The 15,624-nt window shown below is 36.8% G+C and overlaps 1 protein-coding gene across 3 annotated transcripts in view; it reads left to right on the forward strand.

Moving 5' to 3' along the window:
• Positions 1-15,624, forward strand: part of Stag1 (STAG1 cohesin complex component) — a 305,418-nt gene that overhangs the window by 70,828 nt on the left and 218,966 nt on the right. For all 3 annotated transcript variants that reach the window (XM_050139376.1, XM_050139375.1, XM_050139374.1), the window contains one exon: positions 8,856-8,958. In XM_050139376.1, coding sequence (XP_049995333.1) covers positions 8,856-8,958 — 103 coding nt within the window. The remainder of the gene's footprint in view (positions 1-8,855; positions 8,959-15,624) is intronic.

Raw genomic sequence — 15,624 nt, forward strand, 5'->3', positions numbered from 1 at the left:
TCCAGACAGACGCAGGTTAAGATCCTCCCTGGTAAGCCAGCTCGTGGGCTACACAGAATATTAGAAATGGGTTAGAACAATATGTAAGAGCTAGCCATAAGGAACTGGAACTATCCGGGCCAGGCAGTGTTTGAAAGAATACAGTTTCCATGTAATTATTTCTGGGCATAAGCTAGCCATGCGGGCGGCCGGGTGCCGGGGACGCAGCCCCGCCGTCCCTATTTCAACACCCTCCATTTCCTATGTGGCTCTCCGTAAGCTGAGCAGAGTCAATGTCATCTTCTCAAACAAATATCTCTCTAGGTTCTCTTGTTATGTCTGTGCAGGTGTGATGGTTAAGATCTTGTTGATTCCTGAGATGCAGTAAGGCATTTGCTGTTCCAGTTCAGTCTCCTTGATTTCTTCTAATGGTCACTAGCAACCTCAACATACTCTCTTTTGTAGCACCTGTAGCCATGCTTCTCTTTTCATGGAAGCTCCACACTTTTTAAATCCTTTCTGCTCTGTAGTGTTTGACTCTCAATTATTGTAAATTTGGCCAAAAGAAGCCAACAGTATCCATACTACTTCTTTAGTGATTTCCTGCCTTTATTTCCTCTGCCAGAGGAACATTTTATTTTTATTAAATTTCAAACTTAAATTTTTATTTGTGTCATAATAGTGATTAAAAAGTGAGAGAATAGGAACGACAAAAAGACCACTACACAGATGAGTCTTACTGTATTCTTGACGTACTTAGATACTATAATTGCTGATGAATTTGTCTATCCTTACTGTTGTTAATTATTAAGCAATGTCAAAGTATTATCTGTTACTGTATAGTTTATATTCTGTAATGGCCTAACTTTGGATTGATATAGTGTGTAAAACAGACTCATGCTTCATTGTCATTACATTTATAGGTATTAATGAACTAACCACAAATACACAGTTATTGAAGCTATGAAGGAAAGGTTGGGTGTATTAAGAAAAATTTAACACCTTTAGAGTGTGAGGCAGTACTGGGAATTGAACTTAAGTTTTCATACATGCTAGACAAACACTCTACTTCTGAGCAGCATTCCTAGCCCTAACTTCCTTAATTAAGAAAAAGAAAGCCAGGTGGTGGTGACACACACCTTTAATCCCAGCTGGCGGGGGGGGGGGGGGGGGGGGGGGGGGGGGGGGGGGGGGGGGGGGGGGGGGGGGGGGGGGGGGGGGGGGGGGGGGGGTGGGGGGGTCTGGCGGCAGAGGCAGGTGGATCTCTGTGAGTTCAAGGCCAGCCTGGTCTACTAGAGCTATTTCAAGGACAGGTTCCAAAAAGCGACTGAGAAACAAGTCTTGAAACACAAACAAACAAAAAGAAAAGAAAGCAAAAGATAATTGAACTGAAGTTTGAAGTGGGAGGTGTGTTTGGAGGAAGAAGGGAGGCTTGTATTAGTTCTAAATTGAGGAAATGGCATTTTTAAAAGACTCTTAGGTAGTATATTGAGATACCTGATTCAAAGCCTTTCTCCTCCAAATTTTGTTTTTATGTTTGGGAATTGAGTTACGTGACATTGGGCTTATGAAATAACAATTCTAAGAGGCCTCCAAGTCATGTTAAGAATTGTATCCCTCTCCCCCTCAGCTGTGGTTATCAGTTGAGATTTTAGGGAATGGTTGACTAGAACATAGTAAGATATATATAATTAAAAAATAAACTGTGAATACAGTCTGGTAATTATATGAGTAGGAAGGCCAGCACTAATATGATGTGTTAGGAAGAATTTGTAATATCCAGGCCAAATTGAATGATGAGGATGATTTTATAAGATATAATCTGATTTTATACTTCTAGCTGATGTCGCATACTTCTGCAAATGACGATTGTGGCTCACTTATAGAGATTTGTATTTCTTTTGTGTCCACCTTAAATAGAGACTGTGATATGTAATGTGACTGACTTATATCTATGTGGCTACTTGTTTTAGATACCTTTACAGTAGTGCAAGACAGCAATTACCTTGAATAGTAACTGATAGAAGAATATTTTTAAAAATTCCATGTATTTTGTTAGGAGTTTGGAATATATTCATATACTCAAGACTTTAAAATTGAAACACACACATATGTTGTTTATAACATCCTGAAATCTCTCTCTCTCTCTCTCTCTCTCTCTGTATTTATTGTGTTCACACACATAGAAATTATTTTAGTAGAATTTGATTTTTTTTCTTTTGGTTTTCTTGAGACAGGGTTTTTCTATGTAATAGTTTTGGGTGTCTTGTAACTCACTCTGTAGACCAGGCTGGCCTTGAACTCACAGAGATCCACAGGCCTTTGCCTCCCAAGTGCTGGGATTAAAGGCGTGCACCACCACTGCCTGGCAAAGGATTTTTTTTTTTTAACTTTCATATATGTATGTGTACCTACATGCTTGGTGCCTGTGGAAGCCCAAAGAAGGTAGATCCCTTCAAACTGGAGATACAGGCAGTTGTTAGCTAATATGTAGGTGCTCAGAACTGAAACTTAATGAGTCCTATGCAATAACAAGTGTTCTTGATTTCTAGCCACTGTAGTAGGCTGTTAATCAGCTGGCTCTGCTAAAGTCCAGGAGCTAGACTGAAGAGTTGAGGTGAGGAAAGTTCAGATTTTTCTCATGTTAAGTCTTTCCCACTTTTTGTTATTAAAAATTTATTCTACATGCTAATAATAAGTATGCATATAAAATGAAGTGCACTTGCTGTTAACAATAGTTTTGATTTTTTTTAAACTGGCTGCACTTGACAGTATTATTAATCACTTCATACTTACCTGATAATTTATTTTGTCATTAAACTGTATTATTCTAACACAAATTAATTTTACTAATGGCTTAATTATTATGTGATGGAACTAGATTTCTCCTATAGTTGTCTTGGAGCTTTCTCTGATGTCAAAAGCTTTTAGCTAGTTTGTCTAAGATAAATATAAAGCATTTGCATTTCAGTATCCTCACATAGAAATACAGGAATTCAAGTTCAGTTTGAAATTCAGCTGACTCTATCATATATTAGATATGTGACTATGGATCATTTTATCACATAATATACACATTTATAAAACTAATATGTGTCACGTCCCACCTCGTCCTGCAAGGATGACGTGACCACCGGAGCTCTTCTCACTGCAGTTTATTCCAGGACTTTATTCACTTTCTCTCTCTCTTCCCCTCTCTCTTTCTTCTCTCTCCTTCCTCTCCTACCTCTCTCTTCGGGCAAACCTCTCCCAGCCCTTAAGTAGGCATGGGCTGCCAATCCCGGATTGCCAGGTGGGCACTGCCCATAGGCCCATGCATATGCAAGCAGCTGATAATCATTGCATGATCATAGCATAGGTCAGGCCTTAGCCATCTCAGGAGTTGATTATACATCTCCATCAGGTGTGACACCACGCAGCTAGCTACAAATTTTATTCTTTTTTATGCATATGTTTTGCTAAAACTTAGGCTAACAACATCCTTAGTCATCAGGGAAATGCAAATCAAAATGACGCTGAGATACCATCTTATACCTGTCACAATGGCTAAGAGTAAAAACACTGATGGCAGCTTATGTTGGAGAGGATGTGAAGTAAGGGGAACATTCCCACTGCTGGTGGAAGTGCAAACTTGTACAGCCACTTTGGAAATTGGTATGGTGGTTTCTTAGAAAATTGGGAATCAGTCTACTTCAAGAACCAGCTATACCAATTTTAGTCGTATACCCAAAGAATGCTCAATCATACCACATAAACACTTGCTCAACTATGTTCATAGCACTACCATTCATAATAGCCAAAACCTGGAAACAACCTAGATGTCCCTCAACTGAAATAGATAAAGAAAAATATGGTATATTATCCAGTGGAGTACTACTCAGCTGTACAAAATAATGACCTCATTAAATATGCAGGCAAATGTATGGAACTTGAAGAAAAGTCATTCTGAGTGAGGTAACGCAGACCCAGAAAGACAAACATGGTATTCACTCACTCAAAGGTGGTTATTTGGAGTAAAAGATACAATAGCTAGCCTACAATGTACAGCCCAGAGAGAAGCTAGGTAACAAGAAGGTCCCAAAGTGGGATGCATGGATTTCCCTGGGAAGGGGAAGTAGAAGAAATCTCCTGGGTTACTGTGTGTGTGGGGGTGGGGATTGGAGGGATGGACAGATGGCAACTAGAGGGAGTGGGTTGGGTGGGCTTGGTGTGGAAGGTTTGGAGGCAAGATGGAGAGAGACAGTAAAAAAAGAGATGCCTTGATGGGGGCGCATTTTGGGAGAAACCTGGTGCCAGGGACCCCCATCCCCCAGGAGCCCACAAGGATGACTCCCCCAACTAAGACTCCTAGCTAGCAATGATGTGAGAGGGTGCCGCAACTGGCAGATTGGTGACCTTCCTAATTCCTATCAGAGTTACTCTCTCTAGTAACTGATGGAAGCAGAGGCAGAGATCCACAGACGATTACAGTGCTGCCTTGTACCATTAAGGGAAGAGGGATTGTACTGGTCAGGGGATCATGATGGGGGACCCCACAGAGACAGCTGACCTGAATTCGTGTGAACTCATGAACACTGAACCAACACAGGGAACCTGCATGAGTCTGAGGTAGGCCTTCTACATGTGTGTGACAATCATTAGGCTTGTCTCTTAGTAAGGCTTCTAATAGTGAGAACAGGACCTCTCCCTGGCCCTTAGCTGACTGACTTTTAGTAACCTGTTTCCCAGGCTGGATTACCTATCTGCTCCTGCCTAGATATAAGGGCAGGAGCTTGGACCTGCCTCAATTTAATGTGCCATTATTTGTGCAAGGAAGGCCTTTCCCTTTCTGGGTGGAGATGGATGGGAAGTGGGGAGATGGGAAAGGGGCGGGAGTGGGAGAAGAGGAAGAAGGGAAACTGGTTAGTATGTAAAACAAATGAAAACAAATGTTATTTAAATAAAAAGAAACATAGACTACAATGGTATATGCTAAACAACTTGAGAGAGTGGTATGTACCATAATGAAGAGTAAAACAGTAAGTTTTATTTTTTGGAGCAAATGAGAACAACTAGATCAAGGATGGACAAAAAACTGCTGATACTTCAGATTTTCAAAAGAATGCCCCCTCCCAATCTCAAACAATAAGATTACTAGTAAAAAGGTCTGTCAGTGCCTGACTTTGCTTTTCCCAGTAGTTACAGACTTCTAAAGGCTACTAGGGGAGAGGGTTCACGAGACCCTGTCTCTTCCTGTAGGATTTATAGGCATTTAACCTTTGCTAGGGAGATGTTCTTTTTGTCCTAAGTGGTATAGCTGCATGTATAACTGTCCATGCTCCTATAATCCTGATTAAATTATTGTTTCACCAAAAAGTAAAAATATTCTTTAAATATAGTTGTTTGTTCATTTATGCATTGTCTATGCCCAGATCTATCCTGTGGCACCAGAGCATAGTAGTAGAGATGAAGATGTAGAATTCTAAAAAGTTACTATGTGGTCTTTTTAGAAAAAGCTTTCTGACCCCCTGATTATTCTTTTTTGTTGTTGTTGTTTGTTTGTTTGTTTTCTGGCTCTTGGATGTATGTATGTATGTATGTATGTATGTATGTATCTATCTATCTATCTATCTATCTATCTATCTATCTATCTATCTATCTATCTATGATTTCTGTCTCTTCCCCACCGCTGCCTCTCATTTCCCTCCCCCACCCCCAATCAAGTCCCCCACCCTCATCAGCCCAAAGAGCAATCAGGGTTCCCTGCCCTGTGGGAAGTCCAAGGACCACCCACCTCCAACCAGGTCTAGTAAGGTGAGCATCCAAACTGCCTAGGCTCCCACAAAGCCAATACGTGCAGTAGGATCATCTTAGACAGGGTTTCTCTGTAGCTTTGGCGCCTGTCCTGGAACTCACTCTGTAGTGGGCTGACCCCAAACTCACAGAGATCCACCTGTCTCTGCCTCCTGAGTGCTGGGATTAAAGGCGTGCACCACCACTGGCAAGCTCCCCTGATTATTCTTTACAATAGTAGTTATACTTGAAATATTTCTGGTGTATTTCAAATACCAGGTTACCTTTGAATATTTGCAAGTAGTGGTGAGTTATGTGATGTGAGAATGCTACTCACAGTAGTGCATAGACTGGTGTGCAGTGTGATTGAGAATGGTACTAGTAGTAGTGTGTGTAGACTGGTGTGCAATGTGATTGAGAATGGTCCTAGCAGTAGTGCATAGACTGGTGTGTCCTGGGAATGTATAGAGCAGCTTGCACAGGGGAGAGGGTAAAGACAGGAGACAAAGTGAGATTTTTTTGTTTCCTTTTTTTAAGATCATGATAATAATGGAACAAATGTGAGACTACTATTTTTATTTTTCTCCCCACTCCTGCCAGATCCTTCCCCCTCCCTGTCTACCCACATTCATGTTTTTTTTCTGGCAAGAGACTGTTATACTGAAATTTTGTTTGTAGGAGATAAAATGGAGTAATATAAATTTATGAATTTGAATAGATAGGATAATTCTGAAGATGCTAAATTTTATAATTTTTATGTGCACTAGCTGAAAATAAGTTGATTAATGTTATTTCTATGAACATAGGTCTAGAAGAAAGTCTAATTTGGTGAATTTGATGTGGCCTTTAAAGAATTATTTAAAGCATTTAGATCAATTTAAAGAAACATTTCATTCATGCAAGTTAATAATCTTAAATAAAAGATCTGGAATATAGTCAGGTGTTCTGTTAAGGTATTAAAATTATTTATACAGAAGTTGCACATTATGTTTAAGATCTCCAAAGGAATGTAATGCAGTAAAAATGCAGAATAACACACATTGAGAACTGAACTTTAAGGAAGGGATCAATACAAAGAGGGAACCAAGACTACGAAGCAAATGGAGAAGTTTTTTTAGTTGGACTTAATATTGGTTGTGTATCCTTCCTGTTAATTTCTTTTCAGTTTTCTACAGACTTTAAAAAGTGTTGTTGAGGTAGAATTTAGTGCTGTGTTGATTAGTCAGAATCAGAGCCTAGAATATTTATGTATTTTGTAAGCCAGTTTAGTATAATACAGCCATTACAAAAAGTTAAATTATGTAAACTTAAAATGAAGTAAATGTTGGGGATGATGGCATAGAGGTTAAGTACGTATTCACAGGCAAGAGTACGATGAGATGAACACACATACTAGTATATCACACACGTAAGAAAAGTAAATTAAATAATTCTCGTTAAAGATAGAATGTTCAAAATTGATTATTTTGCAATTTAAACATTTACTGTTTTCTTGAGGTTTTTATTTCTCATGTGATATAAATGAATGTTCTTTTTTCCATTATTTGGAAATAGCTGAAATGGTGTGCTGTTTATCATTTTCTAGTGATGGAATGTTGGTAGTTTCAAATTGGTTACAGGGAGAATATTTATACATGAAAACTAACAAATACTACATGTAATGATTTCAGTTGTTAATTGTACATTTAAGAGAATGATAATAAATTGTTTATAATGTGGATTAAACTTAAAGGTGCTTCAAATAGTCAATTATAATAGTTTTCAAAGTTAGAAATACTCTTCCAGTATTGAAAATTATTATCTGATTCAAGAAAGAAATCACTTATAGCATTGATTACCAAGTAAATGTCCAACAGGTGTCTCTTTCATTGCATTAATCCTGTTCATTAAAAAGACTACTAATAGAGTTTGACAAAAATAGTTATTTACATGCATGGAATTTACAATGAAGTGGATTGTATTTTTAATTATTGTCCATCATTTTTGTGCTATGGATCTTTCAGATCTTTATGTAGTCCTGGTAGCACAGGAAGGCCTTGGATTCACAAAGATACACCTGCCTTTGCCTTCTGAGTTCTGGAATTAAATGTGTGTGCCACCATCACCCAGCTTCAGATGCTTTGTTTTTCTCTTTTAAACATAATTTATATAGATTCTTTGGAAATTTCACATTATGCCCCCCCATCCCACTCACCTCCCATGCTCACCCTATCCATCCTTCACTCTTTATTGTCCCCCAAGCAAAATTAAAAACACAAACAAAAATATTAATTAAAATAAAACTACAAAAATAAAACAAAAAATAAAAACCACTTCACTCCCCCACCCTTCCTGTCTTTCCCGCCTCTCCATCACCTTTTTGTCTGTCTTAGTGGCATTGGGAACTGCTGTATATCATGCAGTATACGCTTTTGTCCAGATAGCTTTACTTGCACAGATGCTCATTGTGTAATGAGTTGTTGGTCTGCTTTAAGGCCTCTGACTTCTGGTACACCATCAGTGTACTCTGGACTCTCATTGAAACTCCTCTTGGATATCCTGCTGTTGTCTGAGTCATGGATATCCTTTGACTATGGTTTCATAGGACTAGTCCCTTCATGTGCCTATAAATGGGGTAGATGTTGGGGTGAGGCAACTCAAAGCCCTAGATGGTAGCTGAGTTGGTTAGTCAGTGTCATTGATATCATCCTCTTCAGGCAAGGGGTGGAGCCAGCTCTCCATGTCAACCTTGAGTGTTGATGTTGTTCTCTCTCCCATGCTATTTTTTTTTAAAAGAGCCACGTTTTACTAATATACTGCCTTCCATTATTTTATAAATTTTCTCTCAAGCCATTTTTAATCTTGAAGAACTAGTCTTGCAGTTATATTTTATAGAGCAACTGTCATTTCTCCATTACTTTTTTCCTTTTTATTTTGGAGATAAATTTTATTTAGTGCCATGTAACATTAGATGAAGAGTGTATGTATTTTGGTTTACTGGAGATTCTGAAAATAGAAATATTAACTTCTGCTTGTTAGTGATCCTAGGTAAGGGAAGTCATAGAACTGAACTGCATTGCATTTATTTATTAATTTGTTCACTACAACAATCTGGCATTTTCTAGGGATGCAACTAATGAAACTACTGCCCATTCTGATGCTGGCAGCGAACTTGAAGAAACAGAGATCAAAGGAAAACGAAAAAGGGGTCGTCCTGGCCGGCCTCCAGTATGTATTATATTTGTCTTTGTGCTTCAATGCTTTCCCATAAATAACCTTGATCTGAGTTGTTTGTCATTTTTTGTATTAGTGCTGTTAATATTTTGTGGTTTTTATTCCAGTGTCACAACTGAGATTGTTGGGAAATTTTCTTTGGCTTCAACAGTGTCAGAGAGGGAAATTTGTCACACCTTTGCACAGAGGAAATGTTGAATGAAGTTCAGTTAAGACACACTGCTCTTCTTACTCAACTTTTTTTTTCTTGTAGTTCCTAAATGTGCATTTTGGTAGTAATATTTTAAAGCTTGAGGCATGTTTTAATAAATAGTCTTAACGATTCATGAGTTGTAAGTTTAGAAGAGTTCAAGGTGGCCTTATGTTGAGGGATATCTTTACAAATTATGCGAGTTTTAGTTAACCATTGTGAGCATAATGAACTTTGAGAGATAGTAGCAATATATCAGGATATTAAGATTTACTGTTCTCATTTATCTATGATCTAATTTGCTATTGTATTAATGGTTTTATGTCTTATGAAAGAGCTTATGAAGAATCTTAGCTTTCTTTATAGAAGACATATTTTCATTACGGACTTTCAAAAATTATTCAGGTTGCTAGCCTTGTTTTATTTCTTCACCTGTTTCTCCGTTTATGATACTTTTTAAGGTCAATCTAGACATTATTCCTTCTGTAACTATTTTAGTTAGTATGTCTTTGTATTTAAACAAGTTAGTCTATCTTCTTATCTCAGAGTCAGCATAGAAATATTATATCTATATATCTATATAGATAGACTTCCTTCCTTCCTTTTTTCCTTCCTTTTTTCCTTCCTTTTTTCCTTCCTTTCTTCCTTCCTTTTTTCCTTCCTTTTTTCCTTCCTTCCTTCCTTCCTTCCTTCCTTCCTTCCTTCCTTCCTTCCTTCCTTCCTTCCTACCTACCTACCTATAATCATCAAAAAGGAGTGAAGCTTTCTCCCTTCCAAAAACAAACCATTACTGTGTAGCATTTCTTACCATCTAGGTGTTATGTAAGTTGCTTTGCTTTTGTCATAGTTTCAGATGTCAGTGCTGAGGTCTCAGTCCAATATTTTTGTTACACCCCCAACCCTTTCCAGTGTCATGTTCAAGTCCTCCCTGTTTGTTTTCCTGTTTGACTCTGTGTCCGAGATTCTCCTAACCTATCCCTTGAAGATGATCAATTTATTTGTATAGCTTCCAGAATTTAGGGAAACTCCTTTAACAGTCTATTATCAGCATTGCAGAGAGAAATAGATGGGGCCATCTATGAGAGAAGGATTAAAGACATTCATTACCAATTAATTTTTGTCATCTTCCAAGAACTTCATAATATTCAGCGTTCTGAAATTCCTTTCAACCCCGTTGTTGTGGAAACTTCCTTACATATATAGTGCTTTTAGATTGAATGGGGAAAACTCAGTAAGACTTGTATACATTAGCATTCTTCTTGCCCTTACATTGTAAGTCATTTCTCTCTCCAGAGTCTGGAGCAAGACCCTTTTGTGTTAAGAGGAGATCTTAGGAGATTCTTTTGGGCAAAATGAATGATGTATTTTTAAAATTTTTCTTTGCTGGCTAGGTCCAAGACAAAAAAGAGAGGAAAAATTTGGGTTTTTATGACCAACCTTAGGAATCAACTTACAGCTTGTAATAAGTGAAAACAAAAATGTACAATATCACAATTGCAAAAGCAAACATGTAAGGGACCTCCCTTGCTTATTATCATCACTCTTAAGATTGCATTATCCTCAAGTACTTTTACAGTTTATAATCATTTCATAACTGGTATAAATTTTAATAGTACGTTATGTTGGGCTTATTCATAATGCAGATAGAACTCACCTGTTATAATATATGGTTATTGTGTTTGCTTGGGCATTTTTCTATTGCTGTGAAGAGAGACAATGACCAAGGCAACTCATAAGAAAAGAAGCATCTAATTGGGGCTGGCTTACAGTTTAGATGTTTAGTCTGTTATCATTATGGTGGGGAGTATGATGGCCCATGGGCAAACATGGTGCTGGAGAAATAGCTGGGAGTTCTACATCCTGATTTCCAGGCAGCAGAAGAGAGAACCACTAGGCTTTTGAAAACTCAAACCCTTCCCAGTGACAAACTTCCTCTAATAAGGCCATACCTACTCCAACAAGGCTATACACCTCTTAGTCCTTCTCTAGTGTCACTCCATGACTCAACATTCAAATATAGGAGCCTGTGAGGGCCATTCTTATTCAGAGCACTACAGTGTTTAATTACTTATTGTGTATATAAGAAGATAGGTAGGTCTTTTTTTAGTGAGTTATTGAGCATGACTTTTTAATGTAATTGTGTCTTTTTTACCAGAATTATTATTTTAGGGCCAACCTTAAAACAAAACTAAGGAGTATTCTTCCATTTGACTGTGTACTGGCTTCTATTTGCCGGTATATTTTTTGACTGTATGGCCTTTATTTAAAGGGCAAAAATTGTGGAGAAAGACATGCATTGTAATCTTTATAATTCTTGTTCACTTGAAGAAGTGTTTATGCCTATAGCTTTCCTTATACATTTTGGGGAGAGTGAAAGAATCTTATAATTAGTGTGAGACTGTTTCTCTGGCTACTATGTGAGTATTCTGAGAATGTAGGCAGGTTGCCTTGTCTCTGGGATTCATGGAAATTTGTTCTCGTATTAAAATGTTAGATTGTATTATTTTCCTTCAAGATAATTAATGTGAAATAGTTTAATTTTGATGTGTATACAGCTAAGCTTCTGCAGTTTTTTTTTATTTAAAAGTTTTGTATATAAATGATTAATTTTTTTTCTGTGCCAAATATAATTGGATTTTTTTATAGAAATGCTGCTGTCCAATCTAGTAGGTAAATAATACATATTTATACTGTGGTCGTCAGAACGATCCTATTTGAATTATATCAAAGATAACTTATTTTCAAGAATGATAAGACATTTTCTATTAACCATCTCTGTTTTGTGTGATCACAAATTTTTGGTTAATCCACTTTTTAAAAACTATTTTATTCATTACATTTCCCATGGTTTCTGTTGGTTTTTGTTGTTTAATTTTTAAATATTTGTTGTGTATGTGTATGTGCGTGCACACATGGATGTGCTCTTTTATGTATATGTATAAGCATGTCTGTGTAGGCCAGAGGTCAACTTGTAGGAGTCATTTCTCTCCTCCTACTGTGTGAGTTCCAGGAATGAAATTCAGAGGTAAGGCTTAAAAGCAAGCCTTTTATTTTGTTTTTTTACCCAGACTTCTTCCCAGCCCATTTTATTTCTTTTTGAAAATCTTAATTGATTACATAACATATTTATGGGGATAAAATGTGATATTTTTCTTTTCATATGTGCATGTGATTTGTGGACATTTGTGAATGAACATGTTTCATTGTATGCTGGTGCTTGTTTTTCCATGTGTATCTGTGTGGTACATGTGTATGCCGAAATTCGCATCTAGAGTCTTCTACTATATTCATTGATACTGGGTCTTTCAGTTGACCTAAGCATCTGTTTTAAGTCCTAAGGAAGGGATGGCTCATGAGTGTAGGACATCTTCAGATGAGATTAGTACTGTTCTATTATCTTTGTTGTTGAGTCTTTGTCTGGCTTTAGTATCAGAGTGATACTGACTTTGTAAAAAATGGTTTTCACTTTTTATTTTGTGGAATAATTTTAAGAATATTAGTGTTTTTCTTTTGAAGGTCTTGTAGAATTCTTATCTGAATTCAACTCTCCTCTGGCTTTTTTTAGTTGAGAAATTATTAATTGCAGTTTCTATTTCCTTGGATATTATGGGTCTAAAGTTTTAGTTCATCTTGATTTACATTCACCATTTCTTTTGGATTTTTCAATTTTATGAAATAAAGATTTTAGAAAAAAATTGTAGTTAGGATTCTATGAATTTCATCAGTGTCTATTGTAACTATTATTACTGTTTTGGATCCTCTCCTTCTTTTGGTTAATTTGAGTAAAGATTTGTTATTCTACTTAATCTTTTCAGTGAGCAGATTATTTTTTTAGTTGTATCTTCGTATTTTTTGTTTTTATTTTGATGTTTTCAGACCTTATTTTAATTATCTCTTCATTCGAGACAGGGTTTCAACTGTGTTGTCCTGACTAGCCTGGCACTCACAGAGAACTATCTGCCTCTGCTTCCTCTGTGCTGTGATTAAGGCTTTATCTACCACACCAAGTCCTACCTATCCCTTTTGGGTGTTTTTTACTCTTGTTTTTACAAGACCTTTAGGTGCATCATTAATTTATTATTTGATTTCTCACAAAAATATTTTTAATGTAGACATTTAATGCTATGTACTTTCTTCATTGTGTCCCATAGATTTTAGTATTTTCTGTTTTTGTTTATGTTCTAGAACCTTTAAATTTTCTTCTTGAATTTATCCTTGAACACTTTGTCATTCATTAGCATCTTGTTTAGTTCTAATGAATGTGCACTTCCTCCAGTATCTATTCCTCTTGATATCCAGCTTTATTCCATTGTAGTAACAGATTGTATGATATTCCAATTTTTTTATATGTTGAGTCTTTCTCTGAGTCCTAATGTATGGTCAGTTTTGGAGGAATTTCTATAGGCTCCTGGGTCCATACATGTGTGTTTGAATATGGTCCAAGAATGGAATCCTGTGAGGAAAACTATGAGTGCTTGTGAGAGGTCTTCATGAAAAAAAACAATAGACAAGAGTCTTATGACCTCAGTTTCTTCAAAACACTGAATTGTTGTTGTAAGGTCTTTTCATGCTCCTCCTAGGTGTAGCCGATAAGAGTGCATTTATTTCAGCTGTTATCCATATGCCTCTACGGAAGTAAAACATGTCTTTACCACATGTGGCTTGTTCTTGTGATTATACACTTTATTTCCTATGACTCTTCTTAACACTCAGAGTATAAATTGTCTGATGCCCTGAATAGTTTGTCATTGCTTGAGACTTTAGTCTCCCTCATTATTTCCCAAGTTTCACATGCTCCAGAGTGGTAGATATGCATATATTAATCATTAGTATTGCTTTCTTGAATTTTTATCTGATTATTTTTACTTACAAATTTTGTATGGGGCAGAGAATGAATGAATATGAAGCCCAGGTTCAAGTTGGGTATCTTCCCTTTGTTTTCCACCTTTATATTTTTGAGACAGGGTCTCTCTCTCTGAATCCTGAAACTCAGCGATTTAGCTAAATTGGTTGGCTAGTGAGTTTCAGAGTTCTACCTTTATGTACTTTCCTAGCCGTGGGGCTACAGGCACTTGTGCCATTTTATGTAACCTTTTACTAGAGTGCTGGGCATCTAAACTCTCCTTATGTGTGCATGGCAGGTGTCTCACCAATAAAGTTATCTTTCCAGCTCCTATTTTTATGTTTTGAGGCAGTCTCATGAAACCTAGGCAGGTCTGGACTTCTTGGCTCTTCCTCCCTCTGCCTCCCAAGTGCTGGAATAACAAGCATATAACAACTATTCCTGGCTGCTTGATTCCCCCCTCCCCCACCACATAGTTCCATTTTAGTATATGTAAATGTTGCTGGATTTTGTATATTAATTTTTGATTTAGTTGTAATTTTGTATGTTGATTTGTTTTTATAGTATCTTGTCTTTTTCTTGAGTTTTGGCAGTGCTATCAAGTCTGTGGTATAGTTCTTAGTTTTTTTGCTTTATATATCCTGTGTGTATAAAACACACACACACACACACACATATATACACACACACAAACATGCATACATAATTATTGTTGTTTGTGGTTTCTGTCCTGCCCGGTTTCTGCAGTCGTTGAGTCCTAAAGAAATCACACAGAAGTCTACATTAATTATAAACTAATTGGTTCATTAGCTCAGGTTTCTTATTAACTCTTATAACTTACATTAGCCCATTATTCTTATCTATGTTAGCCACATGGCTTGGTACCGTTCGGGGCAGGTCACATCTTCCTTCTGTGTCTGGGCAGGACTGCAGAGGGAACGTCCCTCTTCGGAGAATTCTCCTGTTTTCATTGTCCCACCTCTACTTCCTGTCTGGTTGATCCTCCTGTACTTTCTGCGTGGCTACTGACCAATCAGTGTTTATTTAAAACGTAATTGACAAAATAGAGAATTGTCCCTCACCACATTATATTACTTGCTAATGGCTAAATTTCTTTTTTTATTTATTTGCATCTTTTTTTTCCCTTTCTTGGTTGCTCTGACTGACTTGTAGTATTGTTGAACAAACCTAGTAAAAAAATTTGGCATATGTGTCTAATGTAGATTTAGAGAAAGTGCTTTAAACTTTTCCACATTCAGTATGGTATTAACTGTTTGTTTGTCTTAATGTGGCCTTTATTTATAGCAAGAGAATTTTCTGAGTTTTAGCAAATGATTTATAGCTAACCATTTAAATGGTCCTCTGGTTTTTCTACTTTGTTTTCTTGATAACATGTGTCAAGTTTGCTGATTAGCATTTATCTTGCTTATACTGGGAAGTAATAATTTTTTTCTGTGTTGTAGGATTCATTTGTTAGTATATATTTGGCAATTTTCCTCTTTTACTTGTCAGAAATATTGGCCTATAGTCTTCATAATCCTCTTCTTTTTCCTATTCCTCCTCTTTTTTAAAAAACTCTTTGTTTCTTTGTGCTGTAATAGTATTTTTTTTTTTTTTTTTTTTTTTT

Source organism: Alexandromys fortis, unplaced genomic scaffold (assembly GCF_014885135.2).
Source record: "Alexandromys fortis isolate MF-2015 unplaced genomic scaffold, M_Fortis_MF-2015_v1.1 scaffold_36, whole genome shotgun sequence".
Lineage (NCBI taxonomy): Eukaryota > Metazoa > Chordata > Mammalia > Rodentia > Cricetidae > Alexandromys > Alexandromys fortis.